Here is a 16,029-nt window from a genome sequence, read left to right on the forward strand (position 1 = left end):
AGTTTTTGGTATCGGGTTTGAGAAATTGACCAGATACCCTCGAAATAGAGTAGGTTTTGGTATCGGGTTTGAGAAATCGACCAGATACACGATGTTGATCTAAAAGAGTGCGATAAACAAAAACATGTTAGAAACATAGAAAGGTCACTAAATTTATTTACGTGCTTCCAAAATCTATGCAATCAACAAATATGGCCCTCTCTAATGTTTTCGATCGCATTTAAATATGATAACAGCACCTTATTAAGGAAAAAACAAGAACATACACATGGCGTAATCTGATCCGTTGGACTGAAAAAATCATAGCTCTCGTCGTTGGATATCGTTTCAGATTCGATAATATTGCGTCACACGATATAGGAGAGACCATAAATCGCACGTGTAAAGACGAGCGGCGCAATTTTTATTTTTTTAACCTAAAAATGGCAAAAGAAGAAGCAGAGACGAAACATCATAACACAACCACTCCACACGTAAGGACGCCACGCGGCGTCTCGTAGCCGAGTGTTCTTTTTAAAACCAGACAGCATCAAGTCATCAACCAAAATATCACTATTCATTAATGTATTTGTTATTTTCTTTCTCTTTCTACATTATTACTTTGGTTAATTTATTTAATTGCCTGTTTTTTTTACATTATCAGCAACAAAAGAACACTTTTACTATTGCTACTTGCTAACATGGAAATTTGTCGTCAGGAAAAAAACAAAAAAAAAAAGAAGAACTTTCATTTTGTCTTAAAACAACTGGTAGACATTGTGTAATGTTTTTTTTTGTGTGTGTGATAAAGAGACATTGTCTAAGGTTTAATAGTCCATTAAGCACATGTTACTACCAAATTACGCAATTATTGGTCATAGACATAGTACTCTAAGCTTTCAATGGTCCATCCATGATCCATCTAGTGCAAGTTAAAAACATAGGTTCCTTTTACCAATTTAAAACTTCGAATACAGTTACTTTCTTTTGTTGTCGTGGTTTGAAAAATAAATTTCAATACACTGTTTTACAGAAAAAACAAAAAAAATAAAGTTAGTAGACCAACCAACATGAGTTACACGAGTTGCCAGTAATTCTCAATGTAGGGAAGATAGAAGATTGATAAACTAAAGATTATAAAGTTTTTTACAAAATTTAACTGCGGTTGTTGTCCAGTATATATTTAAAGGTTATTTTTAGATTTCTTCTCTATATAAAAAATCCTTCTAACTTGTTACCAAAAAAAAAAACATTTACTTTTGAATTCTACTTGAAGCCTGTTAGTATTATTCAACATTATTCTGATTTCTAAATTCTAATATATGTTATGAAGAAACTCCAAATCATTTTCATACAAAAATTTAAGTATAAATTATATTCTCAATTGATTTCTAACATTTTTACAAAATACGTAAGAGCGTTTTTGATATTATTTATTCAAAATGTGCAAAGGGGAAAAACGAAGTGGACCAACAGAGTAGAAACGAACACATCACGTCATCACGTATGAAAAATAGTAAATATTAATCATTGTCTATATGAATGATATATCAGACCATATCGCTATTTTTATTACTAATCAGAGTCTGGGAAATTAAAGATAAATTCCATTATAGGGTGAAAAAAAATAAAAATGTTGAAGAAAAAGGAAAATTATATTTTAGGAAATTGTGTGGAGCCAGCCAGGTAACGGGGAAAAAAAAAAAAAGTGGACCAAAGAAACAACACTTAAAAAAAAAAAAAAACAACACGTCAACACATGAAAATAGTAAAATTTCATAGTTGTGTCTATACGAATCAGAGTCTATTTAAAAACATCATGGTTTACTAGTCAAACAACAAATCTAGGATAAATTTCCTTTAACAGAGTGAAAAAGGAAAAAATGTTGAAGAAAAATTATATTAAAACGTAATCGTAAATGGGCCCCACGGCCCAAATCAAACTTGCCTCAGTCATAACCTTGTCACGTTGGTTCCTCCTTCCTCCTTGCTATATAAAGAAGTGCCGATTGCCTTCAACAAACTCACGCCTTCTTCTCTCTTCTTCATTTCCGTCTTCTCCGCTAGGTTTCCGTCTCTGTTTTTTCTTGCATTTCCCCGTGAAATACTTCACATTCTCTCCTTTTCCTCTTTTTATTTCCTCACCACCTCAAATCCAACAGTTCTGCATGGTTGGGAGAATCTTTTAGAGAATTTTTGTTGTTGTTGGGTTCAGATTTGGAAAATTTCCTTTTTTTTTTTTTGAGTTTCTTCTGAATTATTCATCGTGGAGATTCTCGGATCGGGAAGGGCTGCGAGAGGTGGTTTTCACGGCGGGGATAGATTCGTCTTCTGCCTTCTCCTGAGGGGGTAGCCGAGGCTCCGGCCTCGGCGGTTTTTAAACCCCTACCTTCACAAAATCTGGGAAATTATTAGAAAAAAAAAAAAAAAGCTTCGATTTTTCAGTTTCTGCTCTGTTTTCGTCTCTCGAAAGTTTTTTTTTTCTTCACAAAATCGAGAATTTCTTTGGAAAGGGAGATTGTTGATCGTTTGCTGATAAGAGGGTGAAGAAAAGATGCCTGCTTTAGCTTGCGTTGATACGTCCTTTGTTCCTCCTGGCTACGCCGGTGATGTCTTTATCCCGTCGTCACCAACTTCCGCCGCCGCCGTTGTTGACAGCTCTTGCCGTTGGTCTACCTCTCTCTCATCGTCTCTCTATCGAATCGATGGATGGGGAGCTCCTTATTTCATAGCCAATTCATCTGGTAACATCTCTGTTCGTCCTCATGGCTCTGAAACTTTACCTCACCAAGACATCGATTTGCTCAAAATCGTTAAGAAGGTGACGGATCCGAAATCCTCCGGTGGTTTGGGATTGCAGCTCCCGTTAATCGTTCGTTTCCCTGATGTATTGAAGAACCGTCTCGAGTGTCTTCAATCTGCGTTTGATTTCGCCATCAAGAGTCAAGGATATGATTCTCATTACCAAGGTGTTTATCCTGTGAAATGTAATCAAGATCGATTCGTTGTTGAGGATATTGTCAAGTTTGGATCTTCGTTTCGGTTTGGATTAGAAGCTGGTTCTAAACCTGAGATCCTTCTTGCTATGAGCTGCTTGTGTAAAGGTAATCCTGATGCATTTCTTGTGTGTAATGGATTCAAAGACGCTGAGTATATATCCTTGGCTCTGCTTGGGAGAAAACTGGCGTTGAATACTGTGATTGTGCTTGAGCAAGAAGAAGAGCTTGATTTGGTTATTGATTTGAGCCAGAAGATGAATGTGAGGCCTGTCATTGGGTTAAGGGCTAAGCTGAGGACTAAGCATTCGGGTCATTTCGGATCAACTTCTGGTGAAAAGGGCAAATTTGGATTGACTACTACTCAGATTGTTCGTGTATTGAGGAAGCTGAGCCAATCTGGTATGCTTGATTGTCTCCAGCTTTTGCATTTTCATATTGGTTCACAGATTCCGTCGACTTCTTTGCTCTCTGATGGTGTCGCCGAGGCTGCTCAGCTTTACTGTGAACTTGTGCGTCTTGGTGCACATATGAAAGTTATTGATATTGGTGGTGGTTTGGGGATTGACTACGATGGGTCTAAGTCTGGAGAATCGGATCTCTCTGTTGCTTATAGCCTCGAGGAGTATGCTGAAGCTGTTGTAGCTTCTGTTCGGTTTGTGTGTGACAGGAGATCAGTGAAACATCCGGTAATATGCAGCGAAAGCGGTAGAGCAATAGTCTCTCATCATTCTGTGTTGATCTTTGAAGCTGTTTCAGCGGTTAAACCAATGGTGCATCAAGCGACTCCTGAAGATATTCAGTTCCTGCTCGAAGGTAATGAGGAAGCTCGAGCCAATTACGAGGATCTTTACGCCGCTGTGATGCGTGGAGACCAAGAGAGCTGCCTCATTTATGTCGATCAGCTGAAGCAGAGGTGTGTTGAAGGTTTCAAAGAAGGTGTTTTGAGCATCGAGCAATTAGCTTCTGTTGATGGGTTATGCGAGTGGGTGTTGAAGGCTATAGGCGCATCGGATCCGGTTCATACTTACAATATCAATCTATCGGTTTTCACTTCGATTCCTGATCTCTGGGGGATTGATCAGCTGTTTCCTATAGTTCCTATCCATAAGCTTGACCAAAGGCCCGGGGTTCGTGGGATCTTATCGGATTTAACATGCGACAGCGATGGGAAGATCGACAAGTTTATAGGCGGCGAATCCAGCTTGCCGTTGCACGAGCTGGACAACAATGGCGGTGGAGGGTACTTTCTGGGTATGTTCCTTGGAGGGGCTTACGAGGAGGCTCTCGGTGGAGTCCACAACCTGTTTGGTGGGCCAAGCGTTGTCCGGGTCTCGCAGAGCGATGGACCACACAGCTTTGCAGTGACCCGAGCCGTGCCTGGTCAGTCCTCAGCTGATGTTCTCCGAGCAATGCAGCATGAGCCTGAGCTAATGTTTCAGACCCTAAAGCACCGAGCAGAGGAAATGATGCATACCAAAGGTGGTAGCGAAGGTGAAAATGAAGAGGAAGAAGAAGATGTTGAGTTCAACAATGTCGCGGCTTGCCTCGACCGTTCGTTCCACAACATGCCGTATCTTGCGACTGAGCAGGCATCACCAAGTAACTCTCTTTCAGCTGCGATCAGTAACCTCGGGTTTTACTACTGCGACGAAGACGGCTACGATTACGTCTCTGCGTGAGAAAAGGTGGTCGTCGAGTGATTTGTTGTTGCAATATATTATCGTAAAATCGTCATGGTACGATTTCTTTAAATAAAAATTATTAAATAAGAACATGATGAGATCCATGATCCATCGTTGTTTAAGGTTTTAAGTAAGAAGATCCGAATTATGAAAGCCTTTTGTGAAACTCGGATCTTTTTATCTTATTTTATTTATTTGCCCCTTGAAATGTAGCCGTTCCCGTTTTCTTTATTTATAAAAAAAAAAAAAAATTGACCATATAAAAGAAGACCATTTTATGAGCTTTGTCTGCTGCCATTAGACGATTTCTTTCATTTTGTTAGAATTTATGAGTTATTCTTTTAGTTCAAAATTTAAAACGATGCATCGTGAACAAAGAAATCGTGAACAAGTTCTTTTCACTCTATAATAATTTAATAAATAAATAAAAACTTTTGTCTGGTTTTTTTTTGAAGGGATCAGGTTCGCCGCATCTTTTAACCGGCGTCGTGGGCCGATGTTGTTATGCGTGAAGGAGACACTACACACAAGTACCACATGGAGATGTTAGATTCTGACATTTATGTGTATTATCGACTGACATCTTTTTTATCTTCTATTAGGTTTTGGGAAGCGGTTAAATGATTATTTGATCATGTGGCTCATGATTGAGTGTTTATGTATTTTGCAGCATCGATTAGTTTTTCTTTATTTTTACGTCACGGCTTGCCGGCTTGGTGGAACACATTTCCTTTTACGTGGAAGTAATTTTGGACCCATTTTTGACATGAAAAAAGAAGAAGAAGAAAATAAATTCATATTCGAGATAATGTGTTGTTTCCATTGTACTTGTCCGGTTGTTGGCGATCATGCAAAAAAGCATATAACTCTGCGGAAAAAAACGGAAGGATTAACATTTAAAGGTGAAAATTTTGACGAAGATGGTAGAGTATACTAAGGTTCATGTCATCAATTTGTAGATGACCGTTTCACTTTGTGGTGTGTGTTTTGTTGAATATTTGTATTTTTAACTTAGAAATAAATTTATCATTCGTTCTTAAAAATATGGGAGAATCATCAATTCAAGCCTTCCTCGAAATCTTCTAAAACCGTAAAATGTCAAACACAAATTCAACCAAAACTGCAAAAACATTATATGCAAAAAAATCTTGTTTTTACTAATCTTTTTCCTAGCTCTTTATTTTCTTTTGCAAAACTGTAACCGTCTCTTTTCGCCGTGGGATTGACGATTAGCAAGTGAAAATGGGGCTAAGGTTGGAAGAATCCAATCCTATAACATATTTGCTTTGAATTTAGCAATTTGGGTTTGGAATCGGCATTTACTTTTCCCGACCATGGTCCTTACCAAAAATGCCAAGTGTTACGTGACGACATCAATTTGCAGTGATCGGTCCCGATTCCCAAAGTTAGATAACTGATTCCTATCTACCCAAAATTTCCGACCTATGGTTCAAATTGTGTCTCCAATAGATTTGGAATGTGTTTATACGTTGCGTTTCTACAATTATTAAGGGAGACAAAGCTGATTATCAAAACAACTGAGACAGAAGAACAACAGACCCTTTTTTAGACTCAGTGACTAAATTAAGGGATTAAGTGTGAATACGATGAGATGTTGTTCGATTAAACTCGTCTCTTTCGAAATATTCCTTGTGAAGAAACAGCCTCATGCGTAAGAAGACCAGTAGATTAGAGTTATACTATTCATTATCGGGTATTTGATTTGCAGCCAAGTTTGAACAAAGCAAAAAAGAACACAATCTTGTTGACAAGTTTTCATGGTCCAACATCCATGATTCAAGAGCAGCCGGAAATGTTTTAGATGAAAGATATAAACCAAGTTGAAACAAGATATTGTCTCACTGGAACGAAACATCTTTTTAAATAACAATGGGTCCCTCAAAGTTTCAACCTTGAAAGTCGTCTCCAAACCATAGCCATCGGATGCTTCAATCTGCAATAGATAACAAACACCATTGACATATAACGTGTTAGTGGTTCCACTGCGACATTTGGATATATCGAGGGACATTCACTAGAATTAAGAGAAACTATTGTGGATGCACTTGATGATTCTCTAACTTACTTTATTGATGGGTGTGAAAATATGGAAGCTAGGTTTATGGGTTGTCTTCTAGACCATAGTTATACACAATCTCAATCTGCATCAGTCACAGACCAAAAAAAGATCAGAACTTGCAAAGAAGAAAGGGAGATCATGAAAAAAGGACGTGGTAAGTGTTGAGAACGAAAAATTACCCCAGCAGGGGGAGTCGGGTTTCTACAGAACTTTGAGCCACCAGGAGCCCATGGAACTACAACAGAAAAAGTAAGTCGTTTGGAGGAAATGAACTGCTTTCTCGTTTTCTTATGTGAGAGGAATCCCATAAAGCTAATAAACATTTCTTCCTAACATATCCACCACAACTAATTCATGTGTTGAGATGCTTACCAATATAAGGATCAGGGTGCCGCCATTTGTTGTATTCTGCTTCACCATGTGCAATCAGTTTGTCGATTCTGTCGACATCCTCCTTCAAATACCCCAATCAAAGGATCATATCAAGGGACAAACAAGAATGAGAGACTCAAACGTACATTGTAATCAGCAATGTTGTCATTGTGTTCGCAGCTGAATAAAAGAATTTCATTATATAATTCTCAACACCAGTTTTAAAAAAGGTACATCCTTTACTTGAATTCAACAAAACATTTCATAGATTGCACTGAAACATTAATCATATGCTGCTGATGGATTGCGAAAACCAGAGTTCCAAATTGTAATGATAATGAGTGAAAATGCAAACTCAACACACGAATCATTGAACAACATCTCTATTTCCCTAATCTCCTACCTATTCGTAGCAGAGGCATCTGTGAAACAAGCTTCCACACACATTCACTTCTTTGATAATAGCAAAGAATCTAAACAACTTAGCAAGAGAAAATCCAGTAGACACGTTTCCACAACAAAAGTCCCCAATTTTCTCATCCAAACACACTTACATGGTTATGGTCATATCTCTAAAGTCTCTCTACCAAAATTCAACCAAACAAAAGAAGATAAAAATTGTCCATTTCTACAGATTATTGAAACATTTTAACAATCAATAATCAAACAAGGCAAAGAGAGGTATGTAAAATGAAAGGAGAAGAGAACAAACCACATCTTGGTTAGCATTGAACTTCTCACGAAGATCAGAAGCCTGAATAGGAACGAAGAACAATGAAATCAAAACCAAAATGCGAGATCGGTAAAAAATCAAAAGTCCGATTCGGAGATCTGAGGAAAAGACTTACGTCACGGTAAAAGATATGGCGATGAACAGCCCAATTGAGAGTATCCTTAAGGGCACGGCGATAGAGGATTCGAACCCTCTCCTTCTGCGCCGCTCGACGCGCAAAATACGCCGCCGTCGAAACTCCGCTCATTTTCTGATTTCCGGTTGATTTCGGGTCTCTCTACACTCTTTTCTTCTTCTTCCTCTAATTTCCCTTTTTTCAACAGTGAGAAACCTTCTGCTTCAGTTAGAGGGACCGAGAAGAAGTTTCAAATGGGCCTTTGAGTTCGAGCTTGAATTAAAACAAGAAATCGGTCCATAAAAAAAGAGGAGGAGGAAAAAAAACTCCGTTGCCGGGACTCGAACCCGGGTCTCTCGGGTGAGAGCCGAGTATCCTGACCAGCTAGACTACAACGGATTGTTGACATAGTCAAAGATATAAGTAACTTAACAGAGAAAAAAGATTACCAAATTTCTTGGGTGAGAGCTGAGTATCATGTACCATCTGTTTTTGTTTTGGATATAGCTTAGGCAAATATTTGTAATTTGTAGCATCAAAAAACATTTCCAAACAAAATTTTTAAGGTAAGATAGACTTACCCTATGCTTCATGAATCAAGATCTTTCAAAATTCATATCTGAAGCAAAGAGTCTTAAGTTAACATAGACTTAATGTATCATATTGTTTTGTTTATTTTACACTGGTTTGAAGCCTTATTAGTGCTATGAACCTTGATTGGAGACAAAATAAAATACAATTTGTTGATGTTATCAATGAGCAAGTTGAGATTGCGTTGCTTTGAAACAAAAGAAGATCCAAAGGATTATAGATTTCAGATTGGTGGTTGTGCTTGGGGAAAGTCAGAAAGAGATAGCACATGATAAAGCTACTTTTCTATTGAAATCTAGTTTATGAAAGAACACTTATGAAACTACTGACCAAAGGGTCCATGGAAGTGTGGTCCTTGTATTATAAAATCTTTATGTAACAATTGATATGAATTAAGAACTTGTAGGTAGAAAATTAAAGCTGGTAAATTCCATGTGCCGGCTATGTGTATGTTGTGTACTTGTGTTTAATCATGTTGTCACAATAGTCAGTAGTCCATGCTTAAACATTTTATGCTTGCAAAAGGGATTGATTTTCTTTGAAGCACAACTATTCAACGTATAGATGTAGATCTTGTAAAGTAATTACTCTTTAACTAAGAAGTGGACTAAGGTTTTGTGAGTTTGACCTGCTTTTTTCTTTCTTTTATCTACTATATCACAAACTACAGTATTCTGGAGTTTTCAAGATGATTCTTCCATTTGGCATTTTGTTTACTCAAAAAGTCTATAAGCCACTACACATGGACCAAAATCATTCTAAGTAGTAGTAGTGGTGGTGGTGGTCTTATAAATCATTAAAAAACATGATTTTGTTTATAGAATACCATTGTTTACTTAAGACTAGTTCCTGAAACAGTTTCAAATGTTAAGAAGCAAGTTGTTAAATTACAACACTACAGATAATGTTACAAAAAGTAGGTTTTACCTAAGTCTTATCTACCACTTGCTGCCAAATTTGACTTGGTTTGATTTAGTACTAGCTTCACCTGTTTCTTCACCCAACTCTTTACTCTTTCTCAATTCCAGAACCTTCCTATGTAGATTTGAATGAATCTCAGTCGAGAACGTCGGACTATCCGCCGGTCTATATTCCGGGCAGAGCCTACCAGACTTAAACCGGACTCCACATGCATTACATAAAGTTTTGGGACCGACCGGACCGGTCCTCCACTGTGGTGTGTTGTTTGTGCCACAATGGCTGCATCTTCGTTGAAACACAACGGCCGTTTCTTGTTTCTTCTTCCTCAACTGCTCTGTTGCTGCATGTTGATGATTGGTTGAAACGAGTGGCCAAACACGACCACCGGTTAAACTGTTCCGAGACCGTTTAGTTCTTGGTTTAACCGGAATTCTTGAGAAGCTTGGTTTGGTTTTGTGGGTTTGTGTTAAGAGAAGTGAGACTTCTGGTGATGAACAATCATCCACAACACGAGATACCCATTCAAGCTCTTCCACATCTTCATCCTAAAATATCACAAAATAAAAAATAAAAAAAATCAAGAAAATATAAATATCTTTTAATTATAAGAAAGAAAAAGAAAAAGGAAGCTTCTAAATTTACCGGCAAAGAAGGAAGTTGATCAAAGATGCAAGGTTGTGAACTAAAGATACAATCTTGTTCTTGTTCTTGTTCTTCTTGTGAAGAAGAAACAGAGACAAGTTCTTCTTCTTCTTTTTGACCTTCTGAGAAATCGAGGAAACACTCAACGGAGAAATCTTCGGACAAAGAAGAAGTTCGGCTTAAATCTTCCGACACAATCAGTTGGTGATGTTTCAGAGATGTAGTAGATTCTCCTCTTAGACTTGCCTTTAGGGCTCTAGCTTCTGTCCACAGCTCCATTAACTCTTTAACACATACACATATACATATAGAAGAATCTTTTTAAGTTTCACTTGACATAGTCTTAATTCTCAACTATTACAACAACCATAAACAAAACATACATACGAGGAGGCTAAAAAGCTAAAGTTTATGATCTATAACAAAGTCTGCGCATGCAAACTTTCGAGAAATTAGAAAGATGTGAAGAGGAAAGAGGTATGTGGGATATGCTCATCGTATCTCTTTACCTGACAAAGACGAAGAAGAAGCAAAAAAGCTGAGAGAATGGCGAAGAAACAGAGGAAGAGAGAGAGAGAGAGAGAGAGAGAGAGAGAGGAGAAAGTAAGAGGGCACTGAAGTTAAAGGATGATTCTTGAAGGGGTTAAAAGGTAAAACAGAGACTTTGTGAATTTTATGTGTGCTTGTGCTTCTTCCAATTCCAAAAGTTAAAGCTCTTTCTTCCTATCTTTTTTTCTTTTGTTTGTTTGTTTTCTTTTCCCCTAATTTCTAGTTTATGGAATATTACAAAATCTTCTCTCACGAATGATACTAGATTGGTATTTCAGGATCAATGCTTTTCCTCTTCTTTATTTGTCTCTTCAATTTCGTGTAAAACGATGTGTCCTTTATTCAATGTAAAATATGGATCATAATCAGGATTAAGTCTAATCCACTCGCCTCTATATTTCATTTCAAGCTCACAAGACTTGTTAAGAATTGTTTACATATTTTATAAATTAGTTGATTAATTATTCAATTTTTGTTGCTGCTCATTTCGTTATTACTTACTACTCCCTCTGTTTTTTAAAAGTTGTCATTTTAACTGTATTTGGACAAATTAAGAAAATGTATACAATGACTATATTAACCTCATAAAAATGACAAGTAATTATTTACAAATAATTTGTGTTCAATAAAATGAGGGTAATTTGGGTAGTTATTGGCATAAATTACATTATTACCTTAAAACGACAACTAATTTAAAACAAAAAAAAAGCTCTAAAATGACAACTATTCAAAAACGGAGGGAGTATTAGATTTTGTTTTTAGACGAAAAGAAAGAGATAAAAAGTGCTGATTTCTTTTTATTTTCACGTCCTTTGTTTTCTCCAATTTTCTTTGGACCTAATCAATGAGTTCTTTACGTGGATGTTTTTGGCTTGGGCTTATCCTTCGTCACCACATATTTGATAAGTCAGGTCTGTTTCACATTATTCAATACAAATTTGATTGATTTTATTATAATTATTGTGAAGGGTTATATCATGATGCTGTGTTCCTTGTCCATGCCAATTTAGCTAGCTAGTCTTGTCAAAAGGGTTGACCATTTCTTATAAGGAAATGCTGAAACATTTAAGATTTACAAATGTTGAATTTGTTAGTATTCCATAATATACTACCATTAACAATTTTATATTACATACAATATTTTGCTTGTACTTTGACAAAAACAAAAATATTTTGCTTGTCGTGTTAAAACTAGTGTCATTGAAAGTCACCGATTAAACCTGTGATCTAGTCTTTTTGACATCTTAAGAAATTTTGACATCTAACTAAATGTCCAAATGAAACAAAGTTACAAGAACAATACCACAAATTATGAAATCTATATAAATCATCGAATCTTTTTTTTTTTTTCAAACATTATAAATCATCCAATCTAAAATCTTTTAATCGAGGTAGATGTCCCATAATGCATCTGAAAAAAAAAGCCCTGAGATGCAAATATTTAAAGAAAATAATAAGAAATCTCACTTAGCCTCGTACCTTAAGAATATAAAACAATTTATGAAGCATAAATTGATTTTTACATTACCAAGGTCACAACTCTAATAAAAACGCTAATTTTGAATTCATTTTTAAAATTCATATAATCAATTAGATTTTTGAAGCTGAAATACAAATTTATATATTATGTAATACAGTCTAAAACATATTAGTATGCATGGTAACATTTTTTTTTTTTTTTTAATGGTAACATTTTTGACTCGAATAGATAAAGATAATAGTATTTCAGCATTAATTGTTAGTGACAAGTGACAAACAATGGTTACGCGATTATATAACAAAACATTGCCATGCAGTCGGTAATGGGCAAGGGCATATATGATCTATCCAATCTTCTATGTTCTGCTATTTTTGGCATTAGATATAAGATTAGGTAACCAAAAGGAGAAAATAGTATTCCGATAGACACATTAAGCATATTGATTCTATTCTATGAAAAATTACAGGATATATCATATATATGTATAGATCAGATGTCAATCTGGATTACGTCGATTTGTAATAAACAGAATTAGGATCATCTCTACCGAAACTCCTTGAACATTTTTATTTTTATTTTTCAAAATAAACAATTAAAAAGTTGACAAAAAAAAAAAAACAATTAAAAAACAAAAACAAAAAAACAAATGTTGAATTCAAATTCGATTGAAACACTATGCCAACCCCAAAACAGCATAAATAAAGTTCCTTTTAAGTTTTAACATACACTACGCAAACAAAAAAAGAAGTGTGGGTTTTGGTAGTGATGGGAATGGAGAATTGGAGATGGTGCAAACCACCACCGTTGGAGTGGAGTTCACCAAAGCAACCACTATAGCCAAATCCTTTTAAAAATTTTATTTTACTTTTAATAAGTATCAAAGTAATCTTTCCTTACAATTATAAAATCTTCCTTTTTAGTATAATTGGTCTTAAGACAAGATATAGGGGTTGGTTTTTTCGAAAGAGTCGTTACGATCACTTAGTTTGGTACTGGTAGTCTATTTTTTTCTGCCAACCTTAGTTTATTAGTGTATGGGGCTTTATACTCGTGTCACTCTATACACATTAATGTGTGTTTGAAGCTTTTCTATTTTGAAAGTTGGTATATATATTTTTTTAATTTTCGTGAAATTAGGGGACAACAGAAAAAGATTGAAAAAGGGAGCAGGCTGGTGAGGAGTGACGAGAGCGTAATGGGGGAAAAGAGAACGTGTCCCATTTTCCTCTTATTCGTCGATTCAATACGCATCATCATCATCATCACTCTTTCCTTTTCTTATCTTTTTAAACATGGAGTAGTTTTTATCATTTTTGACGTCAAGAAAATGGGTGAGAGTTTCAAGTCCTGTAATCAATGCAAGTGGTTTTGCGTTAGTGATTCTTGTATTCACAATATCTAACCTAGAAAGTTTTACCTAATAAAACTTCAATTGATTTACCTAAGATCCAATCTATCTTCATGATGCAAATGTATTTTCCGTATCGCAAATTTGAAATATATATAGTTGTTATATCACTTAATTATAAAAAGATATTAAAAAGAACATAACGAAACGTAAATTTCCGCCACAATTGATGTTCTAAATGTGTTTTGTATCTCACATAAAAATAAGAAAAAACGAAAACGAAAACGAAAAAAGTTAACACAAAACATATTCATTGCGTTTTAACAAAACATAATCCACTTGAACCACTACATATATTTTACAAAACATTGTAATCATTCATCACGGACCATAGTCAAAATAAATTTTAAGAAAAATAAAAAAAAGTCTTTACAGACTAAACAGCTAATCATTATTCGAATCAAAGGCAACACTGAAGAGATGAGGATAATTTGACTCCGTCGAATAATTGAAGATCATACAACGAGGTAATTCGATGTGGTGTAATAGCAGAGTTAGATACTTATTATAGTGTACTTGTAACAAACGAAATTAATCGATACATAATTTGATTCAATAAATTCTTGATCATGCCTGATATGTTAACACTTTCAAAGTACTCAAACATCTACAACTATACGACAGTTTAAGAATTTAAACTTTCATAACTGATTCATTTCAATCAAAAAGAGGGCAAATCCAGTAATGAAAAGTAGAACTAAGGAGTTTAATATAAAAAAAGGTAACACATGATAAACAATAAGAGAGTTATAGATATCCATCAAAAACGAATCCAAAACCAGTCACACAAATGGCGACATAACATCAGGTTCTTTTTTTTTTGCCAGCGAAAAACAAACAAATCTATAGTCCTCTAAGCTCCGATGATTTCTGTTGGTTCCTCAGCCATTGTCTCATCAGCTGGCCTGTCTACCTTCACACCAACATCCTCTGCTGTGTAATCTCCATGCACCTAGAGAAAAACAAGACAAACAGAGTTAGATCCATGGCTAGACCAAGACTGAAGCAACAGTGACGACATTAATGTGATTTCAATTTACCTCCATGAGCTTTCCAAGGTCAAACTTGGGAGCCTTTAGGATCTTCACTTTACGGATGAAAACGTTTTGCAACGGGTAGATGCCCTGTGTTGCCTTCTCAATCTCTCTTCCAATGGCCTCTGGGATGAATTTGGCCACAAGCTCTTTGAGGTCACAAGATGAAGCCTCCTTCACCATAATCTCACTCATCTTTCTGCGAATCTACAAGAATCAAGAAACATTACAAGGAAAATGTTAATCTTCAGTTCACAGAAAGCCAATGATAAACACATGGTATATTACCTGACGGATTTGGCTGGATTGAGCGTAACAAGTACGCTTCACTTGGTTAGCACGTCTCTTTGTGAAGGCGATGCAGAACAGCCTCAAGGTGTAGCCGTCTGTGGTTTTCACATCGACATGGGCTTCAATCAAAGTCTGCCACTTCTTCACCAATGACCTTAGCTTGTCGGTTGTGAAATCCATACCCTACAGATCATAGATTAAAAACATAACTTCGTATCAATAAGACTTTTGGTACAAGAATTCTGCAAAGGTGTGAAATTTATCTTACCCAGAACTGGGTCAAGACATTCCTTCCCTGAACATCTTCAGCTCTAAGACGGATCTTCCTGTAGGCATTATCCTCATCTACTTGTAAATCAGCCAGAGAAACCTCAAAAACCCTGTGTTTCAGTCCCTCAGAGGCAATCTGTTTATATTAACAGCGTCAGATATGACAAAGGAACACTCTTTACTATCACAATGCAATTCCTATTACTCCAATAATGAAACCCACAAAAAGCAAATGCCCATCTCTACACCTAACATCTATGCCATAAGATACCTATTGAATCAAAACATAGAAAGCTCTAACCTTTACAAAGAACCCTAAACAACTCCCGAGTATAAAGTAATAGACATAAGAACATTTTACCTTGGTACCCTGAGTCCTGGAAACAAGAGTCTTGCCAACATTCCTGTTGGTGAATGAAGCAGGGGCCTTCACGTCATACCAATCCTTCTTGGAGAAAGGATCAACACTGCACCATCAATAACAATTCAATTAACAGAACTATATACTGATTACAATTAGAAATCTGACAAAATTTTATTGAGGGAATAAAGTTACTCACGCCTTCTTCTTTCCTCCTTTCCTACCCTTTGAAATCCTCTTGTTCTTCCTATAAGATCCGAACAAAACCATAGATCATCAGAACATGATATACTCGAAGCTATCATCAAATGACAGATTCCGATACAGAATCTGGAGAAATAAGCGAGGAAGAGAGAGATGCGAAGAAGGATTTACCCGACAGCCATGGTTTGGGGTCTTCAGATGGTGTAGCGACGACGAGCTACAGTGAGGAAGAAGAAGAAGAAGCGGCTTCAACAAGTGAGAGAAAGCCCTAATTCACTGGCTTTTCATTTATATATGTCTAGGGTTTTGCGTCTTTTT

At 36.2% G+C, this 16,029-nt stretch overlaps 4 protein-coding genes and 1 non-coding gene across 5 annotated transcripts; 1 reads left to right on the top strand and 4 right to left on the bottom strand.

The window, feature by feature from the left end:
• Positions 1–1,936: 1,936 nt before the first annotated feature.
• On the top strand, positions 1,937–4,920 carry LOC9303179 (arginine decarboxylase 2). Its single transcript, XM_002867061.2, has one exon. It carries the CDS (start codon positions 2,534–2,536, stop codon positions 4,655–4,657), a length of 2,124 nt encoding a protein of 707 aa, XP_002867107.1. The 5' UTR covers positions 1,937–2,533; the 3' UTR covers positions 4,658–4,920.
• Positions 4,921–6,345: 1,425 nt separating this feature from the next.
• LOC9303180 (NADH dehydrogenase [ubiquinone] 1 beta subcomplex subunit 9) lies at positions 6,346–8,238 on the bottom strand. Its single transcript, XM_002869083.2, has 6 exons — positions 7,961–8,238; positions 7,825–7,866; positions 7,113–7,194; positions 6,920–6,975; positions 6,747–6,822; positions 6,346–6,614 (listed from the first exon to the last, which is right to left on the bottom strand). Exons 1-5 carry the CDS (start codon positions 8,090–8,092, stop codon positions 6,781–6,783), a joined length of 354 nt encoding a protein of 117 aa, XP_002869129.1. The 5' UTR covers positions 8,093–8,238; the 3' UTR covers positions 6,346–6,614; positions 6,747–6,780.
• A 48-nt stretch (positions 8,239–8,286) lies between these two features.
• On the bottom strand, positions 8,287–8,359 carry TRNAE-CUC. Its single transcript has one exon. It is a non-coding gene; the product is annotated as a tRNA-Glu (tRNA).
• A 985-nt stretch (positions 8,360–9,344) lies between these two features.
• On the bottom strand, positions 9,345–10,978 carry LOC9305201 (GATA transcription factor 3). Its single transcript, XM_021019586.1, has 3 exons — positions 10,624–10,978; positions 10,115–10,398; positions 9,345–10,017 (listed from the first exon to the last, which is right to left on the bottom strand). Exons 2-3 carry the CDS (start codon positions 10,391–10,393, stop codon positions 9,490–9,492), a joined length of 807 nt encoding a protein of 268 aa, XP_020875245.1. The 5' UTR covers positions 10,394–10,398; positions 10,624–10,978; the 3' UTR covers positions 9,345–9,489.
• Positions 10,979–14,228: 3,250 nt separating this feature from the next.
• Positions 14,229–16,014, bottom strand: LOC9305202 (40S ribosomal protein S3a-2). Its single transcript, XM_002869085.2, has 7 exons — positions 15,883–16,014; positions 15,707–15,754; positions 15,508–15,613; positions 15,145–15,282; positions 14,874–15,059; positions 14,592–14,792; positions 14,229–14,503 (listed from the first exon to the last, which is right to left on the bottom strand). The coding sequence occupies exons 1-7, from the start codon at positions 15,891–15,893 to the stop codon at positions 14,405–14,407; spliced, it is 789 nt and encodes a 262-aa protein (XP_002869131.1). The 5' UTR covers positions 15,894–16,014; the 3' UTR covers positions 14,229–14,404.
• Between the last annotated feature and the right edge of the window lie 15 nt (positions 16,015–16,029).

The sequence above is a fragment of the Arabidopsis lyrata genome, assembly GCF_000004255.2.
Source record: "Arabidopsis lyrata subsp. lyrata unplaced genomic scaffold ARALYscaffold_7, whole genome shotgun sequence".
Taxonomy (NCBI): Eukaryota; Viridiplantae; Streptophyta; class Magnoliopsida; order Brassicales; family Brassicaceae; genus Arabidopsis; species Arabidopsis lyrata.

What these genes read in the sequence shown, in the direction of transcription:
- LOC9303179 (XM_002867061.2), top strand. Translation starts at nt 2,534, where the DNA reads ATGCCTGCTTTAGCTTGCGTTGATACGTCCTTTGTTCCTCCTGGCTAC.
- LOC9303180 (XM_002869083.2), bottom strand. Translation starts at nt 8,092, where the DNA reads ATGAGCGGAGTTTCGACGGCGGCGTATTTTGCGCGTCGAGCGGCGCAG. An exon ending in TCAATGCTAACCAAGATGTG is followed by an intron (nt 7,195 to 7,824) that starts GTTTGTTCTCTT and finishes GGGTATTTGAAG; the next exon opens with GAGGATGTCGACAGAATCGA. An exon ending in ACCCGACTCCCCCTGCTGGG is followed by an intron (nt 6,823 to 6,919) that starts GTAATTTTTCGT and finishes TGACTGATGCAG; the next exon opens with ATTGAGATTGTGTATAACTA.
- LOC9305201 (XM_021019586.1), bottom strand. Translation starts at nt 10,393, where the DNA reads ATGGAGCTGTGGACAGAAGCTAGAGCCCTAAAGGCAAGTCTAAGAGGA. An exon ending in ATCAACTTCCTTCTTTGCCG is followed by an intron (nt 10,018 to 10,114) that starts GTAAATTTAGAA and finishes GTGATATTTTAG; the next exon opens with GATGAAGATGTGGAAGAGCT.
- LOC9305202 (XM_002869085.2), bottom strand. An exon ending in CCAGGACTCAGGGTACCAAG is followed by an intron (nt 15,283 to 15,507) that starts GTAAAATGTTCT and finishes TAATATAAACAG; the next exon opens with ATTGCCTCTGAGGGACTGAA. An exon ending in ATGTCTTGACCCAGTTCTGG is followed by an intron (nt 15,060 to 15,144) that starts GTAAGATAAATT and finishes TATGATCTGTAG; the next exon opens with GGTATGGATTTCACAACCGA.